This window comes from Triturus cristatus, chromosome 4_2 (assembly GCF_964204655.1).
Source record: "Triturus cristatus chromosome 4_2, aTriCri1.1, whole genome shotgun sequence".
Lineage (NCBI taxonomy): Eukaryota > Metazoa > Chordata > Amphibia > Caudata > Salamandridae > Triturus > Triturus cristatus.
Genome location: NC_140586.1, coordinates 939,701,634 through 939,729,050, shown reverse-complemented (window position 1 = coordinate 939,729,050; position 27,417 = coordinate 939,701,634). Strand labels below are relative to the sequence as shown.

At 42.6% G+C, this 27,417-nt stretch overlaps 2 protein-coding genes and 1 long non-coding RNA gene across 3 annotated transcripts in view; all 3 read left to right on the top strand.

Moving 5' to 3' along the window:
• The window catches only part of LOC146838992 (uncharacterized), a 47,607-nt gene extending 25,885 nt beyond the window's left edge, over nt 1-21,722 (top strand). The window contains exon 3 of the long non-coding RNA XR_014960754.1: nt 20,428-21,722. This is a non-coding gene — a long non-coding RNA (uncharacterized LOC146838992). The remainder of the gene's footprint in view (nt 1-20,427) is intronic.
• On the top strand, nt 274-5,671 carry LOC146838993 (uncharacterized). Its single transcript, XM_085603028.1, has one exon. The coding sequence runs from the start codon at nt 1,320-1,322 to the stop codon at nt 2,949-2,951; it is 1,632 nt and encodes a 543-aa protein (XP_085459154.1). The 5' UTR covers nt 274-1,319; the 3' UTR covers nt 2,952-5,671.
• Nucleotides 21,723-21,766: 44 nt separating the features above from the next.
• LOC146838991 (uncharacterized) lies at nt 21,767-22,783 on the top strand (the record flags this gene model as incomplete). The annotated part of the gene is made up of 1 exon (XM_085599996.1): nt 21,767-22,783. A coding segment is annotated over one exon (882 nt), but the record flags the coding sequence as incomplete, so codon positions are not given.
• Between the last annotated feature and the right edge of the window lie 4,634 nt (nt 22,784-27,417).

The window sequence follows — 27,417 nt, the reverse complement described above, 5'->3', positions numbered from 1 at the left end:
TCTGCTGTGTCACAAAAACAGCAAAAAAAAATCCAAATTCTACAATTCTGCATTGATTTGACTTGTAAATTATATTTTCAGAAATTTACATCTATTAACTGTTTAATTTTAAATGTACAGGTGATTGAAATTACGTGCAAAGAGAGCAAGGTTTAGCGCTATGCAACCGAATGTCAGTGCCAAAAGGAGGATTATTTTGAAAAACCGAAGGACATCCAGCATTCTAAGTTTGAACAATTCCCAAAATCTAGGTGTGGCGAGGACCTGGGAGCTGAGAAAAGTACTATACCTGTAAGTGAAGTCTCTAATTTTGCATTTCCTCAACCGAGAGCCAAGCCATATCTGTGCACACAGCAACAGAAATAATGTAGAAAGACCAGTCACTTCAGCATCCCCATCTGAAATATTATCAGAAAGACAAATTGCCTCAGCATGACAGCATAAACGTTAATCTAAAGCCTCATCTAATTCCAGAGAGGAAGCACACACTGCATAAAAGAAAGTTATAACAAAAGGTTTCTTCTGCAGACCATAAAAGAAAAGACACTGAAAGAAGACTTTGAAGCCGAGACATCCAACAGCCAAAAGCACTGAGATTAAAAATCACTCTTGCTCAACAACCGTTTTTAACCAGTGACAACTTCGAGACTGTCCGCCTCTGGATATAACACCTCAAACCACTCGCCACACATTTGCAGTATCCTTAAAGATACACCACTTCATTATGTTCATGACCATCTCAAATAAATGTTTCCTTTTTATTGTGTACTGTTCTGTGATGAATTCTATGTAAATCGGCTTAGCATTATCTGTGGAGCAGCAGTATATGTCAAACTGTTAAATATAAAAACTGATCAAGTGAACACTGGAGCGCTATATCTAATGTAAATCCCTGTCATCAGAAATACAAACTTTGCTACATGTATAGGAAGGTTGAAAGGAACTGATGTTCTGCGATTGATGATCAACAGTAGTACTGTGTACGTTCTAATGCCCTTAGTTACTCCCACTATGACAGTGCAAAAATATACTTAACATTAAATCAGTAAATATCTGACTAACACCTTATCACTGCTTTGCTAAGAACTTATATAAATGAATTTGAGTAAAATGTCGGTCACAAAATAAGTTGCTGCCGGAGAGGCCATAACCTGAAGAAAGTTATCCTCGAGAAACCTTTCGACGGGTGCTTGTAGGGCAGCTTCCAGACATATTTTGCACAATTCAAGTGTTAAGAAGATTGCACATGATTTCTTTTAGAGATTAATGCTGACCATTATCTAAACAAGTCCGACTGTAGAATTGGCTTCACTCTTAGCATGGCATTTAAGAAAAAGAAAAACAAACTTGGTGACATTAGCTCTAGAAATAAATCTTATAAAAACACGGACTATGAGAACGAATTCAGTGTTCAAACCAGCCTTACTCAACACAAAATAACCCAAGCTGGGGAAAAAAGATTCAGCCATACATCTCATGTCACTGAACATGTGAGATTGCAACCTGGGGGTAAACTCTATCAGTGTTCTGAATGCCAAAAAAGTTTCCGCCGTGAATCTCATCTCACTGAACATGTGAGAATCCATACCGGGGAAAAACCTTATCAGTGTTCTGAATGCCAGCAAAGATTTTGTAACAAATCAAGTCTTTCTCGACATGCAATAACCCACTCTGTGGAAAAACCTTATCAGTGCTCTGAATACCAGAAATATTTCATAGACAAAAGCAGTCTCACTCAGCATACAAGAACCCACTCTAAGGAAAAGCGTTATCAGTGCTCTGAATGCCAGAAATATTTCAGTGGCCAAAGCACTCTCACTCGGCATACAAGAACTCACACTGATGAAAAACCTTATCAGTGCACGGAATGCCAGAAATGTTTCATTGACAAAAACAGTCTCACTCGGCATATAAGAACCCACACTGGAGAAAAACCTTTTCAGTGCTCTGAATGCCAGAAATGTTTCGGTTACAAAAGCAGACTCACTGAACATACAAGAACCCACACTGGGGAAAAACCTTATCAGTGCTCTGAATGCCCAAAAAGTTTCAACCGTAAAGCAGTTCTAACTGAGCATGTGAGATTCCACACTGGGGAAAAACCTTATCAGTGCTCTGAATGCCAGCAAAGGTTTCGTAACAAACTGAGTCTTTCTCAACATGCAATAACCCACTCTTTGGAAAAAACTAATCAGTGCTCTGAATGCCAGAAATGTTTCACTGTAAAAAGCAGTCTCACTCGGCATATAAGAATCCACACTGGGGAAAAACCTTATCATTGCTCTGAATGCCAGAAATGTTTCAGTGAAAAAAGCTGTCTCACTCAGCATTTAACAACCCACAGTCGGGAAAAACCTTTTGAGTGCTCTGAATGCCAGCAAAGGTTTTGTAACAAAAAGAATCTTTCCCAACATGCAATTACCCACTCTGTGGAAAAACCGTATCAGTGCTCTGAATGCCAGAAATATTTCAGAGACAAAGGCAGTCTCGCTCAGCATACAAGAACACACACTGGGGAAAAACCTTATCAGTGCCCTGAATGTCAAAAAAGATTTTCTAACAGTCAGAGTCTTTCTCGACATGCAACAACCCACTCTGTAGAAAAACCTTATCTGTGCTCCGAATGCCAGAAATGTTTCAGTGACAAAAGAAGACTTACTATACATAGAAGAACCCACACTGGGGAAAACCGTTATCAGTGCTCTGAATGCCCAAAAAGTTTCAGCCGTAAATCTTATCACACTGAACATGTGAGAATCCACACTGGGGAAAAACCTTATCAGTGCTCTGAATGCCAGAAACGTTTCAGAGGTAGAGAGTGTTATAAGCGCCATAAGCAAACACACACCGGCCAAAATAATTTTCAGTGCTCTGAATTCCAGAAAAGATTCAATTTTAAACGCAGTCTCACACTACATGAGCAAACACACAGAGGAAAAAATCGTTACTAGTGCTCTGAATGCCAGAAATACCTCTTTGATAGGCATAGCCTCACTAACCATGAGACACTCCACACTGGGAAAAAACCATATGAGTGCTCTGAATGCCAGAAAACCTTCAGAGAAAAACGCTTTCTCATTCAACATGAGAAACTCCACACTAAAGAAAATCCTTATGCTAGAAAAGCTTCTATCTGAAAGACAGTGTTACATGTCATGAGAGATCCCATACTGGGGAAAAACCTTATGAGTGCTTGTAATGCAAGCAAATCTTTGGTTACAAACTGCTTTTCATTCGACATGAGTGTACTCACATGGGGGAAAAGCATTAGGGTGTTGAGTGTCAAAAAAGTTTTAGTCACAAATACAATCTATTTCGACATGAGCGAACCCACACTGGACTAAAGCCTTATATGTGCTCTTAATGCAAGAAAAGGTTTAGTCACTAAAGAAAGTCAGTCTCACTAAACATGAGCAATGCATCCACAACAGGTGAATAGGAACCCAAATCCATCCTGAGTTGCAGAAAAGCTTCTAATGCAACCTGACTTTACATGAAAGAGCAAAAATTGTAGTTGCAATAGGATTTATTAGGAAAATCTTGCAGTATAACTTAGGCTGCTGATGTGCAACCTCCAAAGAAATTTGTGGGATTGAAAATAGTCAACAAATTCCCAAACAATCAGCAGTTTGAGTATTTGAAAGTTACAAAACTCTCAAGGTCACTACTCGACTCAGAGAAAATCAACTAATTGCCACAAAATTCACAATATGAATGTCTAAAGTGTACTCGACCCAAAAGGCTTCTACTCACCCTTTTTTGTTTACATAAGACTGAAATATATATTTTGGGTGCAGTGTTTTGTACACTTTGTTAACATTATTGAATACAGAATTTTCTTTATAAGACACAGCAGCAGTAAAAACGTAACAAACAAGTTACTTACCTTTGGTCACGCTGTTTCCGGTGGATACTCCTTTACCTGCGAATTCCTCACCTTGGGAATATTCCCCAGGCGCCAGATTGGATCCTGAAACTTTAAAGCAGTCCTGCTGCACGCCGGTAGGAGACATCGCGCTGCTCAGTGTCAACGTCTTTCTGCTCCAGAGTGACGAGCGAAGCCGCATATGAGCACTAACCATTCTCATTGTGAACAAACTCAGGGGTTCGTGGGTTCATTATCTCACATGAATGTATCACATATGCAGGCCCTGTGTAGAGGTTAATTCACCTTTTTTAAATGAATACATTTCAGATGAGTCCTTTTCATTTCTAAAAATTCAAATTGTATTCTCAGCAACAAGTGTATATATAAATTTCGGAGTGATGTCAGCGCAGTGCTCAAGCTGAAAGTGATACGATGATAAAACAATCAGATCCACATATTATACACAGAAACAGGACTGTGCATTACTTTTGTACAATACAAGTTAAGCAAAGCTGATTCTCAGGAGACATAGTTCATGTGAAACAGACTCTGAATAGTCGATATTTCGATTGTTTTAGTTAATTATCATGGTCTAATCTGGGCGTACATCGCTGCCTCTACGGTATACTTATTACACTGTATTCTATGCACCTTAGTAAGGAATCTTCTGTTTCACAGGCCAGCATACTCGGTAGGAAGTCAAATTAAACTAAGCAGTTCCAGAGCCCCGTTCGCTTGAACAAACACCTGCAGCCCGTGAATCCTCTGCTCGCTGTCAAACAAGTTCAAGTCTGACACGTCCTGATGAGGCCCTCATAATTGACTGTGTTGTCTCTGAGAAGCTGCACCAGCCCTCCTCTGTTGGTAGGCAGGAAGGCCTTCAGCACCAATCAAAATGCTTCTAACTCTAACAGATAGTTGTAGAGCCGCGCCTCTGCCGGTGACGAGGGTTCTCTAATATCCATCTCTCCCATATGGCTTCCCCAACCCAGAAGTGATACATACGTCTCCACTGTTAAGTCTGGGTGGAGTAAGGAGAGGAGTCTGCCACTGACACAATCTCTGTTGCTGGACGAAATGTTGGATCCTGCCTACAACAGGGTGACTTAGTGTCAGAAAGTACACAATAAAGAGGCATTGCAGCTGCGCCAGCTGTAGCAGCAGGTGACTCAGTGGCTTGTTGTCCCCAGTGTCTGTGTGTGCCATGGCCATGAAAGAACTGGAAGACATCTAGGGTTTGCAGCGGGGTCTGGTGTTGGCAGTATTGAAAAACGCTTCCATAGCCACAGAGGGGACAAAGTTTGTGATGAAGTTGCCTAGCGGAGGCGGACGGACCGAAGGAATGTTCTATGGCTCTGCTTTCTGTCTGGGGCCTAGTCTTTTTTTTATTGCTTATAAGGTGAGAGCCATCGCATGGCATGTCCATTAACAATGCTTGGATATCTGTAGAGAAGTCCATAGACTTAAACCAGGCGCTGCACCGAAGTGCCAAACTCGTGCGTATCGACTAACCCAAGCAGTCTGCGGTTTCAAGCAACAACTAATTCCAAACTTTGCATTAACACATCCATCCTGGACACCAGCAGAGTTTAGGCCACTGTATCGCACAGGGCATGATTATATTGAGGAGCATACTATTCAGATCCTCTAGGGTTTAGCGATGTGCAAAAAATGGGGAACATACCATTTAAAAAAATCACTAAATCACCAGTTTTGTAAGAACGCTGCCTTTTTTTACAAAAATGCCAGTGAATGTGATCTCCTTGTTGTATTGGTTCAGCGTTCGCAAATAAAAGGAGGGGTCTGACCAGCAGGCATGTGAGGTGTTCTTTGTTTATTTACTCCTCAACTTCCTGGCTGCAGCATGGACTCTTCTACAGCCAGGAGGAGAGAACCGACTGCACATCATAAACCGAGGCACTGAAAAGATCCGGTAGGTTATCCTGTCCTGTTGCAGCAGTGAGCATCTGTCTCCTCCAGTCCTACAGCTTGCCTGTGCTTCTAGTTCCTTGCCCAGGGTGGCAAAAAAAGTAACAATTGGGCCCTCAGGCTATGTGGTGGCCCCTGGGGGGCCAGTATATTAATGCAAGGGTCCGCCTCTCACAGAGGGACCAGGAGCTAGGCAAGATTTTAATGCAGGGGCATGCCGTCCATGGACACACACGGCAGGCCCAAGGAGCCCACAGGGCACGTGGCGGTCCCGATGGGGCAATATTTTACCTTGGGGCGGTAAAATATTTTACTTTAGGTCGGGCCCACCCAAAGCACCAGTGCCCTGTCCACTGCTTAAAAAACACAGGTTGAGCCCGCTGGCGCCAGGCCTTTTGGAGGTTCCCACTCACCCCTTTTCATCCACCTGCCTCTCACCAGTGTTTTGGTGGTGGGGTCCAGTGTTTTCAGGATACTTTGGTGAGTGTAGAGGCTGCTGTTTGGCAGTAAAGACAGTGGTAACGTGGGGTTCAGTTTGTTGGGTGGATGTGGCAGGATAGAGAGCAGTGTTATGGCATAAGCAGACAGGGTAGCCGTGTAGTGTTTTGAGGGTAGGTGGCATTGTCGGGTTCGTTTTAGGGCAAGTGGAAAGGGGCAGTGTTTTGTGGGAATGTAGGACAGCAGTGTTTTGGGGAAAGAGGCTATGGTTTTTACGGTTAGTATGGTGGGGTAGATGGCAGTGCTTCAAGGTAGGGTGGCATGGAAAAGGACTAATCTGCTCTAACTCCTTTTTGTTCTTGTGTATAGTCTTGGATGGTAGATTCTGCTGGTTCTAGAGCTCTTGAGCTGTCTGGTAACTACAGTGTATGCTTGATGCTTTAAGGCACTGGTCAGTCTAGGGTTCAGTACACTTCTGGGGAGATAGTACATATGATAAAACTCAGAACCTTGTGGGCTGGATCCATATTTTTGAAGTCCCACTTGCAAAGGGTGGAGGTAACATGGTGCCTCTCCCCCTCCCAGTTTGCATCATGCCTATCCTATCTATCGCAGGCAGTCCTTGCAATTGTACAAACGGGCCCCCTTTCACAGGAGCAGCACAAGGGAAACACGTCGTTCTGCTGTGGAGTTCTGTATTTTATTATGTTTTTCAAATTATTTAATTTTGTGGGTATTTAAGTGTTTACAGCAGTGGTCTCCATTCTTTTCTGTAGTTAGAGATACTTCTGATCAGTGGAAATTGTGAGCTGCTGGAGGCTAAACATCTCACACATTGTTACCACGCCCAGCTTTGTTGCTTGAGGCCCAATGTCCATAGAGCCAAATACTATGGTTTGAGCAAAATACTTTGACTAAGGGCACTATGGTAGGGCTACCATGTGTGTCAGTTAGAGCACGGTTATTGGGGATGTATGAACATGTGTATGTATGAATGGGATATATTTATATGTGTGACTGAGAGTCTGTGCTGTATGTACTTGCAGGACAGGACATACCTTTCACCATATTTCGCACTGTTACATGTAGAACACTATCATACAATCTTTTTTTTTTTTTTTTTTTAATGGGAGAAATTTAAAGTGCAAACAAATGTTCTTAAAATAATTTGATAATATGCAACATTTTTCCGCACTTTAAATTTCTCTCATTTTAAAAAATGGCTATATTTTTCAGTTATACTTATGACACGGTGTCTACTGGCCACTGGGAGTCAGGGGCCTACTGTTTGTGTAAATGCGACCCTTCAAAATAGGACAAAATTAAAATGAAGAGTTAACCTAATCATTGAGGTAACTTCATTTAAATTTTCTCCCATTTAAAAGCATTCAGAAACATAATTGTATTCACAGCTCCAATATTAAGTTGTTAAAGACTTTTATGTAAGAGCAAAATACCTCAGTGCTTCAGTTGTTCACCTCTGTGATGCAGCCTGGGTCATAATCTGACTGAGCAGTGCTCATCGCACCGTAGATGGTATATTCACCAATAACATCAATTTAGCGGTCGGAAAAGTTCTGCCTTATGTGTGGACTGCTGATGACAGGGCCATTTTATTTAAATTGCGTGGTCCAGCTGTGCAGTCCGTTTCCTCCAAGACACCAACAGTATTAAAATATTGTGGATGGAAGAAAATTGACAATAACAAACTAAACAATCTTCTACGTGAATCCAAGCCCTCAATTGATCATGATGTGGAGCAAGCTGCTGCCAGGTGTGAGGCCTGGGTTGATGCAGCGGTCTCTCAAGTAGCACCTTTTACATCAAAAACTAGCCATTGGTCAGCGCCATGGTACTCCTGTGTGCTCAGAGAATATAAAAGGAATTATAGGCACCAAAAACAACTTTGCAGGAAGAGTCATAGCCTAGAGGAAAAAATAAAAAGTAAGGAATTATTCAACACAGTTAAATCCCTTACATCCTTAGGTAATAAAAATGTAGCAACTCCCAAAACAGATACCACCCCAACTCGGGTATCTGAATATGATAAATTGTTTGCAACCGCATTTGTGGTCAAATACCTTTGATGTGTCTTTGCAACTCGCAGTTAAGCAGGCAAGGCTCCTTTCACTCATCATCCTAATTACACTTTGCAATGAATCGCTGACATCATTTTGTGAGTTGGAAAGCCTACAAAAAAACCTATTTGTGGTTGCAGAATTCCTACTCTTGAGCTAATGCTACTTTTTATTTGACTGTATACAAGGTTTAAACTAAGCTCAATACATCTGTTATGACATAGGCCCTGTGAGGTGACACTTCGCATGATGAGCTACAAGTTCAAACAGGCTTCTGTACAACTGAACTGTGAATGGCATGTGGCTTAGGATATAAGTTCTTACCCTTGGATTGTTTGTTTAAGCACAGAACAGTCCTTGAAATATTGGCGATCAATTTAAGGGAAAACACTATGTGCTACGAAAATGCATCAAAAACTACGGAAAGTTGATAATCCTATTTAATACCTTCCCCTACCAGTTTTGTTCCAGAAGAGAAGTCTGTTAATTCTATCAGATTTACTATACCACAAGGAATAAGAAATTCATATATCTTTACCAGATACCTTTATCAGTAAATTACCTTAGATTATTGGATATAAAATGTTGCATGTATCACTTATAGGAGAGAAATTAAAATGTTAGGTTTCTTGAAAATAATTAGAACTTTTTTAAAGATTAAAGAAGCGCTATAATATTTGTTTTGTAAATTAACCCCAATGTGTTTCTCTACAATAACCATCTCTCTTAAATCAAAACTGTGCTTGTTTCAGTGAGAAGCTAAATGACCGAGCAGATCAGTATTTTTCTTAGGAAGCTTCAAGTTAGAGAGCGAGAGCACTTTTTTAGAATTCCCTAAAAATTGTGATAAAGATATGTCAATACGTTTGACAAAAAGAATAGGTATATTTCATGACAATATTGAAATGGAAAATAAAATAACAGGAACAAATATTTACACCATAGGACAAAAATATTGGATACTAAGGGCCTGATTTAGATCTCAGCGGACGGGTTACTGTTATCCTGTCGGCCTAAATAAAAATTCCTTTTTGTCTTCTTGGATATCCGTCACCAGTGTGATGGAGTAAACCATCCGCGGAGACCTAAATCAAGCCCTACACCTCAGAAATATAGGAGATAATAAACCTCCGTCACTAATAATCCATTTGGTAACAGTAGTTCCTTTTGGGGTCAGCAAACTACCGTTTCTGTGATAGCTTTTAGATAAAAGAATCTTTCATTTTTTTAAATGCAGCCCATTTTCCTTTCACATTCACAGCGGTCCCCTTGGGGACTCCTTCCCGTTTGCGAATGGGTTACTGTCTCCTATTAATATTTTGCAACCGGTCACAAAACTTAATACATACCATTAGGATGCATTAAAATATTCAGAAGAGACACTATTAATATCCCCATTCCAAAATCTGAATCGTTAAATGGGCTTACAATATTTCAAAAAGGGTTTTAGCATTTACAAACCACGTGAATTACCAAATCAAGCGTAACCTGTGCACCTACCTATTTAATGTTAATATTGCTTCAGATCAAATGAAAAACATCTTGCATAACTCTGACACAATACTTATTTAAAGACAGGATTTCTGACATCAAGCTTTAATGTTTTGTTAAATATATTTCCAAATGTTGTCACTCTATAGGGAAAAGTAGCTAAATCTGTCTCTGGACCTTCAACATAAGATAGGATGTAATCTTTAGATACATTTTCTGAGTAGCAGGAACAATACATTTCTTGGTTTTCTCGAAACCATTATAATAAACATATCCAATTATTTTAGATTTATCTGTTTGTTCTGGCATCTGTTGCAGACAATAATTTAGATTTAGACCAAGGATCAATTCCGCCCATGCCTTCTAAAAGCTATTTATCATTGATCTCATTTACTATTATCAGAAATAAAACTAATAGAACTGATCTGAGAGATGGACCTTCAAGTATTATGCTCAGTCAATTTATGAAACAAAGTATGGAGTTAAAATCTGAATACCTTAGATCCACAAACATGGCCTGACCACTGTAGTTTACATCAATAGATTATTTATCAGCACATATTCTCTGATTTCAATTAACTCATCTTCTAATTCAGTCTTGTGCTGGGTCTGTTGGAACTATTTTCCATAGGAGATTTACATTCAGAAAAGATAAGAAATTCTGATTTCAAGTCTGGTCAAACCTTAATGAACGCTACACCTAAATACGCCCTTCTATGTCCTTATGTTTTATTGTGCCGTATGATTCAGAAATGGTTTGTTTTTCCTTTCGGAGGTAAAATTGTAAACATATTTTTTGTTGTTGCCATCCAAAACATTATCACTGATTAGGAAAATAACAATAAGTGGTCCTGTGATGCTTGTTGGAAAGAGAGGTGTTTAATCACAAAGTGGATCGAATTCAAGTTTATAACTTAATTGCTAGTGCAGAAAAAGATATGATTTTGAACCCTATGAGGCGGTTCCTCTCCAGAAAGTATTCCTGTCCGTTTCATAAGTCATAAGTCAAATAACGCTGATGAAGTCAAAAAGCATCCCTGAATATTTTATTTGAATTTTAATTACAATATCAAATGTTTTTTGTTTACTATATTTCTCTTAGTATGTTAATATTTGTACTTTATTGCGTAAGAAAAACAATTAGTATTTGTTTTTCTATATGTAGGAAGCATTACATTAATGGAATCCCTGTATCCCACTGTCTTTCTTTTCTTTCCTTTCTTCATGAACATTTCCATAGTTGAACTTTTCAGGTTGCCTGATATTAAGTATTTTGCTGTACATAACTATGCTGTGTTACAGAATGCTATGTTACAATATGTTGAGTTTTATATACCCCTTTTTGTCTATAATATGTAAGGCAGCTCATGTTTAGTTATGCTTTATTAACTAGCTTATGTTTATTAGGTTTTATTATTCAATAAAATGTTTCAAACGCACAAAATGAATAGTGATATGTATTTACAACTGCAGCATTTTTTTATTGTATGGGCGCTCTCAAACATTTTCCCAGGGGCCAAAAATATGGTCTGTGGGGTGTCGGAGGGCTACATTGGCATCAGCAGGGAGAGAGTCGCGCAGGGGATTTGAGGTATACGTAAGGTTGGAAGTAGGGGTAACAAAGCATGTACATTGTGTGGACTGTGACCTGTGTGGTTATTGAGGGCATATTGTACTGCTCTTTAAAGTAATCCCCTACTGTTTAGAAAAAACCTAGATATGACAGTACTGTGTTGTGATGTATCTCAGTTGCTATCCCTCTACTGGAGCCTTCTTTGCATGCTATTGCTACGTTTGGTGAATCAAGTTTACAGAGGAAGGAACTTGATTATTTATTTGGAATGAAAAACAATCTTCGGCGTCACATTCTCCTTATGTCTTTTGTCTCTTATCTGTAAACATTTGGCATTCTTAGAAACCAGCTCTGTTAAAGTAGCGTGTGTTTTAAAAATCCTTGTGAAACTCCCCCAACAAGGTGCGTAGTTCACTGAATTGGGCAGCCACTAACCTCACTGTCATTTAGTCCTGGCTTGACCTCTTGACCAAAATATTCTGGTTGTGAACTCTATTAAAAGTCTGGGCAGCTTCCACCCATAGGGGGAGGACATCTATTCTCAGAGTCCACTCACTGAAATATGAAGTAGTGAGAATCTTATTGACTGCGAAGCAAGGGAACTTGTGCTGTGGTGTTAATACTCCTACTTGACCACATTATTTGACCACAGTCACATCAGGTGATTCCTAGGTCTTTGTCCCTTAGATTGCCGTTAAGTGATAGAGGTGGAGAAACCAGTGAACGCTCGAGCCATGTGCCTGGCTCTGGCTCAGCACAAGGTTCTCTTGTATCCTTGAGCCCAAAACAAGCCAAGCTTTTGTGTGGCTTCTTCCTGCCACCCAGGCTCACACCTCATGCACCAAGAGTTAAAGACAAATAATTAACGTTTGATGTCAAATGAGAGAGAGAAGTAGATGCCGACTTGCACAATGTGAATCAAGAAAAGCTGGAATCAGTCCCGGCTTACCCACTTGACCAAATTAGGTGATCCTGGGCAATTGTTTTATTTCATGTTGCTTTCTTTTTCTTTATTATAACATATGAAGCATCTTAAAATACGAGTTCAAGATGTGCATTGATCCTAACATTTCCTTGTCTTAAATAGACTATAGCATTGCTCCATTTATGATAATGGTATAGGCCAGATAGACGGAGCATGTGACAACTTACTATCCTCTTCAATCACTAGTGATATTGTCATCAAAGGGGAGAGTATGAATGTTTGTCCTTCATGATCAAAAACTGTCACTTCTAATAAATTCCTCTGAACGCAGTGGTATAATCTCATGTATTGGGATGAAACACTTCCACGTTTTAGAGTAATACACTTTTTGGAATTTTGAAGAGAGCTTATATTTGTTTCACAATGTCTTTAAACAAGAATGTGTTCCTAAAGATAAGCCTTGGACAAAAGACTTTGACGAGATTTTGAAAGTCCTCTGACTTTCCACCTAGACCTGTGACCTTCTATGCCATGGGGAGGTGTTACTCCTCAAGGACTAGATGGTGATTCCCCAGTGGGTCCCTCAGAATGTGTTCTCTCTCTGGCAGATGGATTAGAAAATCCCAAGAAAGTTCCATCATCACTGAAAACCAGACTTGCGATTTCCATATCACCACCAGGTTAGCCTTCTCCCGCTGGCTTTGCATAGCCACTCGCATCAACATCACAAATGGGGAAAATCGTATCTTCTTTCGCACTGCAGCCCTGCTGGAAGGCCTCCGTTACCTCCGCTTGTGGATTGGGCCTCCAACTGAAGAACCTAACCAGTTGACAGTTGAGATTAAAGGAAAAGAGATCCACCAAGAAAAGCCGCCATATTCTCTGAAGCATATGGCACACCTCCGGATGTAGTTGCCATGTACTGAGATCCTGAAGGTGACAGGAATTCCAGTCTGCAACTTCGCTGGATTTTCCAGGAAGCTATTCCACACTCAGCAAGATGTTTAGTTTCAGGCAGTAATGCCAAAATACTTCTGGCAGCTCCTCTTGGATCATGGGCACCCCAAGCAGTTGATGTACCTCACTGCCGAGATGCTGTCCATTAGCAGCACCGAGCAACTCAGTTTGTCCTGCGTCTAACACTGGACCACAAAGGAGCCTGCCATTAGTTCCAGGCAGTTGATGTTCTATATTTGTTCTTTGGACGATCACTTTCCTCCTGTGGGCACACTGCCACAACTGGCCCCCTTCCCGGTTTTGCTGGAATCGGATTCAATCACGATGTCCAAACAGGAACTGAAGATGGTTCTCCTATTCCAATCCTCCATATGAGTCAACCACCTCCACATTTCCTCTTTGGCCTCCTTCGATAGCGGAATCATTGCCGAATAAGTCGAGCCTTCCTGAAGGTGATGTATCTTCAGAAGAGGGCCTGGGAAGATCGCCTGAATGGAGGATTCTCACAGTCCCACCAGATGGTCCGGAGGGACGTGTGCGGCCGGGCTATGGTTTTCCTGAGCTCGTTACAACAAACAAATGATGGACGGAATGCTGACAATGCATACATTCTCCCCCAGTCAAGAGATCTGGGTTAAATCCATCGTTCTTTTGCCCACTACACCACCCCAGTTCAGACATGTCCATATGCAAATCAGTCTTGACCCTGTGCCTCATGGGAACAGTCCAGCCCGAACTGCCAAGCCATGTCTTCCCTGGACCGGAATCAAGCATCCTAGGACCGGTTTCTGGCTATCAGCCGTCATCAGCCAGGATAGCTTGACTCCAGTGGCGTAGTGAGCACGGGTCCCACGTCTGGGAATACCCAACCCACTTAGGGCGAAAAGCGTTACAACAAACAAATGATGGACGGAATGCTGACAATGCATACATTCTCCCCCAGTCAAGAGATCTGGGTTAAATCCATCGTTCTTTTGCCCACTACACCACCCCAGTTCAGACATGTCCATATGCAAATCAGTCTTGACCCTGTGCCTCATGGGAACAGTCCAGCCCGAACTGCCAAGCCATGTCTTCCCTGGACCGGAATCAAGCATCCTAGGACCGGTTTCTGGCTATCAGCCGTCATCAGCCAGGATAGCTTGACTCCAGTGGCGTAGTGAGCACGGGTCCCATGTCTGGGAATACCCAACCCACTTAGGGCGAAAAGCGTTACAACAAACAAATGATGGACGGAATGCTGACAATGCATACATTCTCCCCCAGTCAAGAGATCTGGGTTAAATCCATCGTTCTTTTGCCCACTACACCACCCCAGTTCAGACATGTCCATATGCAAATCAGTCTTGACCCTGTGCCTCATGGGAACAGTCCAGCCCGAACTGCCAAGCCATGTCTTCCAACATTTTGCCATCTTCTTGGCATTAAGACTTGGGGTGGAGTCTTGGAGGATGATTATGAAACTCATAAGAGTTGTTTGCTGAGAAGGGACTAACAGGAATTTCTTTTCATTTATCACAAACCCCAGACATTCCAGCAAATCCACTGTCTTCTGGAGCTGAGCTGACAGCGTATGAGGATACTGATCGATCAGCATAATATCGTAAAGGTAATCAATTAAGTGTACGCTCCTGACGTGGAAAAAGTCCACCTCAGGTTCAAGTACCTTGGTGAAACACCAAGGGGCGGATAACAGGCTGATGGGTAAGGTCCGAGACTCTCCTACCCCAGGGCCCCAAAGAAACTGCAGAAATCGGAAATGAGGTCCCCTACCTTGCAGAATTCATTGTCCAAAGGCAGGAAGTAAACAGATTCCTCCTCCATATAATCAGCTTCTGCTATGCGAATGATTTAAACTCTGTGGAGCTTAGCAGCCTAGCAAGTAAAGAGAGTCAGGGTTTCAAGACAATGGGATCACATCTTATCTGTATTCAAAGGGTAGACAGCCTGGACTGGTCCCAGCCGTGCTGGAGGGTTTGACAGGTTAGTGGAAGGCCTTAACTGCTCTGTTAGCCAGAACACCCAAAGGAGGATGAGAAGGGCTTATGTGCCCAGAGTGGACACAAGCTGCCTGCAAATAGGGATCTTTACCCCACTAAAGAAGCAAGCCCCAAACCACAGTGATCAGGCTCTGCCAATGTCTGTAGGCACACCTGCATAGTAATTCTACTTATGGGCTTCATTTTGCATACTTGACCACGTGAGCGTGTCAGTCACTGCACTGTGTATTACCGACCCCAGATAGGGCGTAGAGGCTTCCAGGCTGAATAAGGCGCACAGAAACAGCATGCGACGCTCGCAGAGCCTGAGAAGCGCCTCACTCCCCTACGAGTGCCCTCTAGTGGCCGGTGCACAGCACCGCACACGTGCAGCCCGTCAAATTTTGAAAGACGCGTGAGGAGCGATGAGACGCGCCTCGGTCCCCTACGAGCGCCCTCTTGTGGCCGGTACACAGCACCCCACACATGCAGCCCAGTCAAAGTTTGAAAGCCACACAAGGAGCGCTGAGATGCACCTCGGTTACCTATGAGCACCCTCTAGTGGCCGGTGTGCAGCACCGCACACATGCGGCCCCGTCAAAGTTTGAAAGCCGAGCGAGGACTGCTGAGATACGCCTCCGTCCCCTACGAGCGTCCTCTCGTGGCCGGTGCACAGCACCGCACACATGCAGCCCCGTCAAAGTTTGAAAGACGTGTGAGGCGCGCTGAGACGCGCCTCGGTTCCCTATGAGCGCCCTCTAGTGGCCACTGTTCAGCACCACACACATGCAGCCCTGTCAAAGTTTGAAAGATGTGCGAGGAGCGGTGAGACGAGCCTCGGTCTCCTATGAGTGCCCTCTAGTGGCCTGTGCACAGCACCACACACATGCAGCCCTGTCAAAGTTTGAAAGACGCGTGTGGTGCGGTGAGACGAGCCTCGGTCTCCTATGAGTGCCCTCTAGTGGCCTGTACACAGCACTGCACACATGCAGCCCTGTCAAAGTTTGAAAGACGTGTGAGGAGCGGTGAGATGCGCTCCAGCGGCTGCCTATGAAAATAAAGGCAGTGTTAGAGCTCGCAACAGCAAAAACTTCAAAATCACTATGTAGACACCAGCAAAATCACCAGTTAAGCATTTAACAATGAATTTAATTCAGGGGACAATGAAACACACATAACTGATAAGCAGAGATGATGGACTATATTATAAGGAGTGTTTAATGATTGGTTACGATGTTTTCTCTTTCCCTAATGGTTTTCTAGGGAAGGTAGTTGTTTGTTAAAGGCTGCTGTATGAATTAAAGTGGAGAAAGACGAACAGAATCCTCGCCTCTGTACCTGACATAGAATTTGTAGCATTCTAAAAGTAAAGATATCTCTGCAGTCATCCCGATGACAGAAAAGATGAAACACAAATGAATAAATGAAATGCTTTACGAGGCTGAGCACTCTTAAGTTAAGGAATCAAAGAAAGGTAAGAAGAGAGGAAAAAAGAGAAACAGAAAAAGCAATAAGAAAAGAGCAAAAAGTAAAATAAAGATAACTAAATAAGAAAAATAGATAGACGAACAATAGTAAAAAGACTGCGGTATATTATATTCAATGGCACTTGTAATACGACGGCCAGGATATCCGTCACGTTTGTGACGGAGTAACCCAACCACGAACTCTAAATCAGGCTCTTAATACTTTGCAATGATGCTGCTGTTAACTATGCAACATTAGTCAGAAGTCATGACAAAGAGACATCTGGTCGTGCATAACACACTTTTTATAATTACAAGGGCCTGAACACACTGCATAAATAATAAGTGCAGATTAAAACGCAGGGTTTAAATACACCTACACAAACACCCAGAGAGTAAACCTGTACTAAACACACAAGCCTCAATAACAGGTAGATCATACATGGGCATAGTGAAGCAGACTTTGAGATACATGCATAACACAGAAAAGATAAAGGTCTTGATTTAGAGTTTGGTGAGCAGGGTACTCCTTCACAAGCGTGGTGGAGTATCCTGTCCGACAAACGGATGGTCTGCCTGACCTAAAGCAAATCGGCTGGATTGTTATGTGTCCAGCCTTACTTGGGTGCCGTCAGTGTTTATACATCGGACTGCTGATCCTATTTAGATCAGGCAATCTGATGTATTTTCTCTTATTCGGGAAAACCAGTTATCACTGACAGAAAAAATGAACCCCACAACCTTGAAGAAAATTAATCCAGGAGAAAACTCCAAGGGTGTGAGGGTGATTAGTTATTTGTTTATAAAAACAATCTCCCTCTTTGGGAGCTTGTTATTGAAAAACACAATAGTTGGTTAATTGCCACCTGAAGAAAATGAGTTTAGTCAAGTGCACTCCGTGTATGGCGAAGGTTTCAAAGTTTATCCAGATTCGAAGGTTTTGGCGTGCAACCCGACCATGGTCTGACCTGGTACCACGTGTGATTATAAATCTCGGAGAAGTTGAAGCAAACGTACTTCAAACTCGGGTGCACTGCAGTGCCAAATGCGTATCAAAAATACACCAATTTCATTCAAGTTTAGTCCTTTTATTGTAAATGATCCAAAATGTTCTTTCAATTATCCTTGTTACATGGTAGACTGAAAAAGTATGAATAGCTTCTACACGGCAGATGTGCTCATGCTTCTTACTGTCGCATGCCCCATACTTTAAACAAATCCTTAGTGGTTCTCCTTTGTCCCAATGCATTTCGGGCTTATGTACTAGCCCTTCTTCAGGGGTTCACTATAAGTTTAGAGAAACATTATCATTAGGTAGTGATCAGAAGATTAGAGTTTTGCAATGATGTTGTGTTGAAGATATGGTTGGATCCTAGTGTAGCAAACCCTAGGTTTAGGGTGTGTCCAGGGGGACACACCCTAAACCTAGGGTTTGCTACACTAGGATTCATTCGAGGCACTCACATCAGAGGAGTGACACCCTGGAAGCACGGACAAAACATTCTAAAAAATTTTAAAAGTTAACACTATCTGTTAAACTGTTTTAAAAGGAGCTGTGCACGTGCCAAACAAATCTTGAAGATATGGTTGGGCCATGACACTACCTAATGATAATGTTTCTCTAAACCTATAGTGAACCCCTGAAGAAGGGCTAGTACATAAGCCCGAAATGCATTGGGACAAAGGAGAACCACTAAGGATTTGTTTAAAGTATGGGGCATGCGACAGTAAGAAGCATGAGCACAACTGCCGTGTAGAAGCTATTCATACTTTTTCAGTCTACCATGTAACAAGGATAATTGAAAGAACATTTTGGATCATTTACAATAAAAGGACTAAACTTGAATGAAATTGGTGTATTTTTGATACGCATTTGGCACTGCAGTGCACCCGAGTTTGAAGTACGTTTGCTTCAACTTCTCCGAGATTTGTAATTGCCACCTGAAACATGGCAGCCACTAACCAATCTATCCATGCCTTCAGATGAGGCACAAGGGCTGTGTCTCCGCTGAAGGTACGGAGAGCACCGAAAGGCCAGCAGAAATCTTTAAACAAGGTGGGCGGCCCGTTGGACTTAAAAGCATACCCAGAGACTTGATAATTGATAAATAGAGGTGTGAAGAAAAGAGAAAGAGATAATTAGAATGCTGTCTGTATTTGATTTATTGTATATGATAAGACGCTGCTGTGTCCCTTACCTTAATTCTGACTTTTTAAAAAAAATAGCTGTGTATGCTGCATTTGTTTATTTCTCCAAAGTCCGCTGAACAAGTTACTGGTTATGTTAAATCATGTCATACAGGGAAAAAAAATATAGGCTGTAATAAAAGTCTCTTGCTAGGGTTTGTGTTCAAGTTAGTGAGGGCGAGCAGTCTCAGGATTCTCAGCTTGGTAATGTTGGCTGCTCGAACTCAGCGCTCAACAACAAACCAACAGGCTCAATAGCATGAATGTTCAGCACACTGCTTATCTTGCTAAGAAAATTTACTTTACTCACTCAGTTGCACCCAATACTAGATTAATCAGAAACAAGTCAATGTCTCTGTCCTGTTAAGTTGGCAGATGCTGCTCTTACTCATGTCTATCCCTCTCCCCCTATTATCAGGTTCCTTCTCCCGGTTCTGATCCCCTCTTCTCCTCTAGTGGATTTTAGGAGTAGCATGAATATAGGTGCAGTTCATTCACCCCAATGCGTATGTGCGCTCAGTCCTAAGTATTTAACCCCTTCACAGGATGAGTCAGTCCTGTCAGGGTAACTTTCCAGCTGCCCAGCACTCAAAGGACACGCCTGCACACTCTAGAGAGCAGTGGCCCACCAGCAGGCTTTTGTCGAGCTCTTTCGTCCTGGGTGCATGGCTGCATTCAGTAGGGCCCCCACTCTATCTTTTCATTGCAGTTGCCTGAAGATCAGCAGTCTCAAGGTAGCAGTCACACCTGGCCTGTCGGTAAGAGCAGCCCCTCTGGACCCTCCCCCATCAGCAATTGAGCCCACACTGTGGCCGGCTGGACCACAGGTGTAACCTCAGACAGGGATTTCGACACTTGGCAGTTCTAAAAGGGCAAAGCATTGTGTGTTCCCCCTGTTAGTAAATAAAACAGCATAAGTCTTGGCTGCTTCTGCTGCAGCCAAAGTCTTGTGCAGATTTTCCGTCTAATTTTTCTGTCTGCAAAAAAGTTGTTTCCTGTTTTTCTGCACCCGGTAAATCCAGGTGCAGAAATACCTCACAACTGATAATCCAGTGGAATAAAATGAACACATGAAAGTACACCTTAATTTCATTGCGCTTGATTCGTAATCGGGGCCATAGTTGAGGGATAGGTCTAGGCATAGGCCTCACAACACACAATAAATCAGCGTGAAGCTGGGGCCATAAATCAAAAGCTCGAATACCAGATACAAGTAGTGGGTAACTCAGGGCAGGGGAAACCGCCTGTTGTCCATGGAGGGGACATTCCCGTCCCAGAAATCTACATTACAAATGAATTAATGGTATTTCTATATATCTGTTTTGTGCCAGCCCATATGACTTTACGACTCTAGGGTACATATAACCTTTGTGAGCTTATTAAAATGTTGAAAATTTTACAAATCCTCTCAGGTTACCATGCTACTCTCTGCTGTGTTGGAAAACTAGCGCAAATTTTTCAAAATTCTACATTGATTTGGCTTGTGAATATTTTTGCAAATTTACACATATTAACTATTTTATTTTAATACTACAGGTGATTGAAATTATGAACGAAGAAAGCAAGATTTAGCACCAGGCAACTGAATGTCAATGCCATAAGAAGGATTGTTTTTTTAAACCGTTTCCAAAATCCAGGTGTGGTGAGGAACTTTTAAGCTGATAAAAGTACTGTTCCTGTAAGTGAATTTTCCAACTTTGTGTTTCAGTAACCCAGAGCAGAACCATATCAGAGCACACAGCATCAGAAATAATGTAGAAAGACCAGTCACTTCAGCATCCTCATCTGAAATATTACCAGAATGACAAATTGTCTCAGCATGACAGAATAACGTTCATCTAAAGACTCATCCAATTCCAGAGAGGAAGCACGCGCTGGATAAAAGAAAGTTATAACAAAAGGTTTCTTCTGCAGACCATCAAATAAAAGACACTGAAAGAAGACTCTCAAGCTGACACATCCAACAGCCAAAAGCACAGGGATTAAAAATCACCCTTGCTCAACAACCAGTTGTAACTAGTGGCGCAACTTTGAGACTTTCTGTCTCTGGATAGAACACCTCGACCAACTCTCCTCACTTTAACAAAACCCTTAAAAATTCACCACTTTATTTTTGTTCATGACCATCTCAAATCTATATTTCCTTTTTATTGTGTACTGTTCTATAATTCTATGTGAATTGCCTCAACATTATCTGTTGTGCAGGAGTGATGTGTAAAACTGTTAAATATAAAAACGAATTAAGTGAACACCGTGGTGCTATATCTAATGTAAATAGATCCCCGTCATCAGAACTTGAAACTTGGCACCAAACATAGGAAGGTTAACAGGAACTGATGTTCTGCGACTGATGATCGACAATACTACTGTGCATGTTCTAATGTCCTTAGTTACCACCAATATGTCAGTGCAAAAAGGTACTTAACATTTAATCAGTAAATATCTGACTAATACCTTATCACTGCTTTGTTAAGAACCTAACAAATGAATGTGAGAAAAACTTCAGTTACAAAATAAGTTGCTGCCGGACAGGCCATATCCTAAAGCCCAATATCCGCGAAAAACATTTTGGCTGGTGTTAAAGGACTGCTTCCAGATATATTTTGCTCAATTTAAGTGTTAAGAAGATTATATACAATTTCTTTTAGAGATTAATGCAGAACATTATCTAAACAAGCCCTGACTCTAGATTCTGGTTCACTCTTACCATGGCATACAAGCAAGAGAAAACCAAACTTGGAGCATTAACTCTAGAAATAAATATTATAAAAACATGGACTGCGAGAACTAAATCAGTGTTTACACCAGCTTTGCTCATCGCCAAATAACCCAAACTAGGGAAAAATTATATCAGTGCCCAAAAATATTTAGCTGAAAATCTCACCTCACTGAACATGTGAGAATGCACACTAGGGAAAAACTCTCTCAGTGCTCTGAATGCCCTAAAAGTTTCAGCCGTAAATCTTATCTCACTGAGCATTTGAGAATCCACACTGGGGAAAAACCTTATCAGTGCTCCGAATGCCAGCAAAGGTTTTATATCAAACAGAGTCTTTTCCGACATGCAATAATCCACTCTAGGGAAAAACCTTATCAGTGCTCTGAATGCCAAAAGAATTTCAAACGTAATTTTCTTCTAACTGCACATCTGAGAATCCATACTGGGGAAAAGCCTTATCAGTGCCCTGAATGCCAGCAAAGGTTTCGTACTAAACAGAGTCTTTCTCGACATGCAGTAACCCACACTGGGGAAAAACCTTATCAGTGCTCTGAATGCCAGAAATGTTTTAGTGAAAAAAGAAGTCTCGCCCTGCATACAAGAACCCACACTGGAGAAAAACCATATCAGTGCTCTGAATGCCTGAAATATTTCCGTGACCAAAGCGGTCTCACTCAGCATACAAGGACCCACACTGGGGAAAAACCTTTTCAGTGCTCTGAATGCCAGAAATGTTTCAGTGACAAAAGCAGACTCACTAAGCATACAAGAATCCACACCGGGGAAAAACCTTACCAGTGCTCTGAATGCCAGAGATGTTTCAGTGAAAAAGGCACTCTCATTCAGCATACAAGAACCCACACTGGGGAAAAACCTTACCAGTGCTCTGAATGCCAAAAATATTTCAGTACCCAAAGCAGTCTCACTCAGCACACAAGAACCCACGCTCGGAAAAAACCTTATCAATGCTCTGAATGCGAGAAATGCTTCAGTGGAAAAAAAAGTTTCACTCAACATACAAGAACCCACACTGGCTGAAAAGACATATCAGTGCTCTGTATGCCACAAATGTGTCAGTGTCCAAAGAAGTCTCACTCAGCCTACAGGACCCCACACTGGGGAAAAACCTTATCAGTGCACGGAATGCCAGAAATGTTTCAGTGACAAAAGCGGTCTCACTAAACATGCAAGAACCCACACTGGGGAGAAACCTTTTCAGTGCTCTTAATGCCAAAAACGTTTCAGTCATAAATCTTTTACTGAACATGTGAGAATCCACACTGGGGAAAAACCTTAACAGTGCTCTGAAAGACAGACAAGATTGAGAGTTGAGATTGTTACAAGCACCATAAGAAAACACACACAATCTGAAATAATCATCAGTGCCCTGAATGCCAGAAAAACTTCAATTTGAAACACAATCTCACTCTATATGAGCAAACAGACACAGGGAAAAGTGAATGACAGAAATACCTCTCTAACCATCAGGGACTCCACACTGAGGTAAACCCTTATGAGTGTTCTGACTGCCAGAAAAGATTCATTCAGAAAAGCTGTCTCATTCTTCATCAGAGACTCCACAGTGGGGGAAAAATGTTTTCATTGCTCTGAATGCCAGAAAAGCTTCTATCTGAAAGCCAGTCTTATGTAACATGAGAGAATCCACACTGGGGATAATCCTTATGAGTCCCCGAAATGCAAGTAAACCTGTGGTTACAAATTACTTCTCACTTGACATGAACAAACTCACATGGGGAAAAAACCTGATGAATGTTCTGAATGTCAGATAAGGTTTAGTATCCAATTCAGTCTCACTCCACATGATAGAATTTACTCTGGACTAAAGCCTTATACATACTCTGAATGCCAGAAAAGTAAGTCTCACTAAAAATGCATCCACACCAGGTGAATAGGAACCCAGATCTGAGTTGCAGAACAGCTTCTAACGCAACCTCACTTGCCATAAAGAGCGAGCATTGTAGTTGCAATAGGATTAATCAAGAAAATCTTGCAGGTTAACTTAGCCTGCCCACATGCAACCTCGGAGAAATAGCAGGGTTTGAAAAAATCAACGAAGTGCCACAAAATCCGTAATTTAAGTATCGGAAAGTTACAATACTCTCAAGGTCTCTACTCGACTCAGAAATGTTAGTGCTTGAAAAAAAATCAACAAATTGCAACAAAATTCAGAACATGAATGTATTAAATGTTTTCAACCCCAAAGGTTTCTACTCACCTTTGTTTGTTAACATATGACTAAAATATATTGGGTGCAGTGTTTTTTACATTTTGTTAACATTATTGAATATAGAATTTTCATCATAAGATACAACAGCAGTAAAACGTAACAACAAGTTACGTTTGATAACGCTCTTTCTGGTGGATACTCCTTTACCTGCAGATTTCTCACCTGGTGAATATTCCCCAGACGCCAGACTGAATCCTGAAAGTTGAAAGCAGTATTGCTGCACCTTCGTAGATGACTTTGATCAGCTCAGTGTCGACGTCCTTCTGCTCCAGAAGTGACGATCGGAGCCGCATATAAGCACTACCCATGAGAATCAACACAGGGGTCCGAGGGTTTCATTATCTCACTAGCCTGTATCACATATGCAGGCCCTGGGCAGATGTTAATTCACCATTTGTATCATGAGTCGAATTTAGACGAGACCTTTTAATTTCTAATAACTCATTGTATTCTCAGCAGCAGGTGTATATATACATTTGTGAGTGATGACGGTGCAGTGCTCAATCTGAAAGTGATATGATGATAGGACAATCTGATCCACATATACACAGAAACAGGACTGAAAATTACTTTTGTACAATACAAGTTAAGCAAAGCTGATTCTTAGAAGTCATAGTTCATGTGAAACAGTCCCTGTATAGTTGATGTTTCAACCATTCCAGTTAATCATTTAATTATCATGGTCTCATCAGTACAGTAGATTGCCACCTCTCCTGTATACTGCTCACACTGTATTCAATACTCCTCAGTAAGGGATCTTCTGGATCACAGGCCAGCATTCCCAGGAGGAAGTCAAATTCAACGAATCAGTTCCAACCCCCCGTTCGCTTGACCAAACACCTGAAGCCAGTGAATCCTCTGCTCGCTGTCAAACAAGTTCGAGTCTGATACGTCCTGATGAGATCCTCGTAACTGACTATGTTGTCCGGGAGAAGCTACACCAGCCCTCCTCTGTTGGTGGGCAGGAATGCCATGAGCACCAAGCAAAATGTTTGCTACTCCCAACAGATTGATGTGGAGTCAGGCCTGTGATGAGGGTCTTCTAATCTGCACCTCTCCTATATGGCCTCCCCAACCCGGAGGTGATGCGTCCGCCACCTCGGTTAAATCTGGGTTGAGTAAGGAGAGGAGTCTGTCGCTGGCACAATCTCAGTTGCTGGACAAAATGTTAGATTCTGAATCCAACACAGTGACTCTGTGTCAGGAAGGACACAATAAAGAGGTTTTGTGGCTGCACCCGCTGTGGCAGCAGGTGACTCAGTGGCGTGTTGTCCCTGATGTCGTGGACATTGTCTTTGTGCGCCATGTCCATGAAAGAACTAGGATACCTGTTGAGTTTGCAGAGGGGTCTAGCATTGGCACCATCCACTGAGATGACAACATTTTCTATGAAATTGCTTGGCGGAGGCAAACAGGCCCAAGAAATGTGCTGTGGCTCTGCTTTCTTTAAATCTGTCTAGGGCTTAGTCCTCTTTCTTGTTTAAAAGACGACAGCCATTGAACGGCAGGTCCATTAAAGATGCTTAGATGTCTTCAGAGAAGCCTATATACCTAATCCAGGTGATGCACTGAAGTGCCACACTCGTGCCTAACGCCTTACCCAAGCAGTCAACCATGTCCAAGCCACAACGAATTACAAACTTTGCAGCAGCACGTCCATCTTCAAATGAAATCAAATCAGGTGTTTGCTAAGTGCGACTACTCACCCGTAAGGGTCTCAAGGTGCTGGGGGATGTGTGGGGGGTTCGCAGGTTCCAGTTCATCAAGGAGGGGGTCTGTCGAAGAGCCAGGTTTTGAGGTTTCTTGTGAAGATGGGGAGCGATGTTATCTGTCTGAGGTGGACTGAAGGTCGTTCCAGGCTCTGGCCGTGCGGAAGGAGAAGGAGCGGCCTCCCGATCTGGTCTTTCTGGTGCGGGGGACCACGGTGTAGGAGAGCTGGGCTGATCGTAGGGTCTTTTAGGGTGCATGAAATTTGAGTCTGCTATTCAGGTATGCTGGTCCGGTATCGTGGCGGGCCTTGTGAGCGTGGGTTAGCATCTTGAAGGTGAGTCTAGCTTTGATGGGAAGCCAGTGGAGTGTGCGCAGGTGCTGGGAGATGTGGCAGTGTCTTGGCAGGTTGAGAACCAGTCTTGTGGTGGCGTTTTGGATGTTCTGTAGCGTGCTGGTGAGGTTTTTGTTTTTTACGGCATAGAGTGCATTGCCGTTGTCGAGCCTGTTGGTGACCAGGGCGTGAGTGACGGTCTTTCTGTGTTCGAGGGGGATCCATTTGAAGGTTTTACATAGGAGCCGGAGGGTGTGGAAGCAGGAGGACGAGACAGAGTTGTTCTGGCGGTCCATTTTGAGCTCTGAGTCCAGAATGATTCCCAGGTTGCGTGCGTGGTCCGTGGGGGTGGGCGGGCTTCCGAGGGCGGAGGGCCACCAGGTGTCGTTCCAGGCGTCTAGGTTTGGGCCCATGATGAGTACTTCCGTTTTGTTGGTGTTTAGTTGTAGGCAGCTGTTTTTCATCCATTTGGCGACGGCTTCCATGCCTTCTCGAAAGTTATGTCTGGCGGTGTTGGGTTCGTTGGATAGGGAGAGGATGAGTTGGGTGTCGTCTGCATATGACACAATGTTGAGTCCGTAGGTTTTGACGATGGGGGCGATGTGAGCCATGTAGACGTTGAAGAGCGTAGGGCTGAGGGAGGACCCCTGGGGGACTCTGCAAGTGTTAGGTTTATGGTCCGAGATGAAAGGGGGGAGTCTGACCCGCTGCGTTCTGCCGGAGAGGAAGGAGCAGATCCAGTCGCGGGCCTCTTGAATAGCTTTTATTAGGGTCACAGGCAGAGTTTGGGCCAATGTATCCCACAGGGCATGATTATATTGGGGAGCATAGTCATTCAGACCCTCTATGATTTAGTGATGTACTTTAAAAAAAACTCTAAATGACTTGTTTTTTAACATATCTGCGCTTTCTACCAAAATCCCCTGTATTGGACAAGCGCTCAACACTGGGCCAATAAAAGGAGGGGTCTCAGCAGCAGGCAGGTGAGGTGTTCTTTGTTTACTTACTCCTCACCTGCCTGCCTGCGGTTTTGTATTCTTTTGGAGGGCCGCAGACTCCACCGCCTGCCACAACCTGGAGAACCTTCCTGGCTGCACCCTGGACTCTTCTGTAGCTGGAGGGGAGAAAAGACTGCACGTCTGAGACCGGAATACCGAAAAGATGATTACTTAGGTTTTCCCGGCCTGATGCAGCAATGCGCATCTGTTTTCTGCTGCTTGTCTGTGCTTCCATTTCCTCGTCCGGGGCCTTAGGTGACCTGGGCGAGAAAATGTAAGGGTGCATGGGCCTAGTCAAGGGGGGCAAATATAATCAAAATCGTGCCCCTCTGGCCTATGGTGGTAAAAAAAACAATTGTGCCCATAGGGCAGCCCTCGGGGGGCCAGTAAAATAACGCAGGGGCCTGCCTCCCACTGGGGATGGGATGGGCCAAGGGGCAGGGCAAGATTTTAATGCAGGGGCCTGCCTCCGACGAGCACACGACAGGCCCAGGGGGCTAATAATTCTTTGAATGAGCCA

Coding starts and splice junctions, on each gene's coding strand:
- LOC146838993 (XM_085603028.1), top strand. CDS start 1,320: ATGGCATTTAAGAAAAAGAAAAACAAACTTGGTGACATTAGCTCTAGA.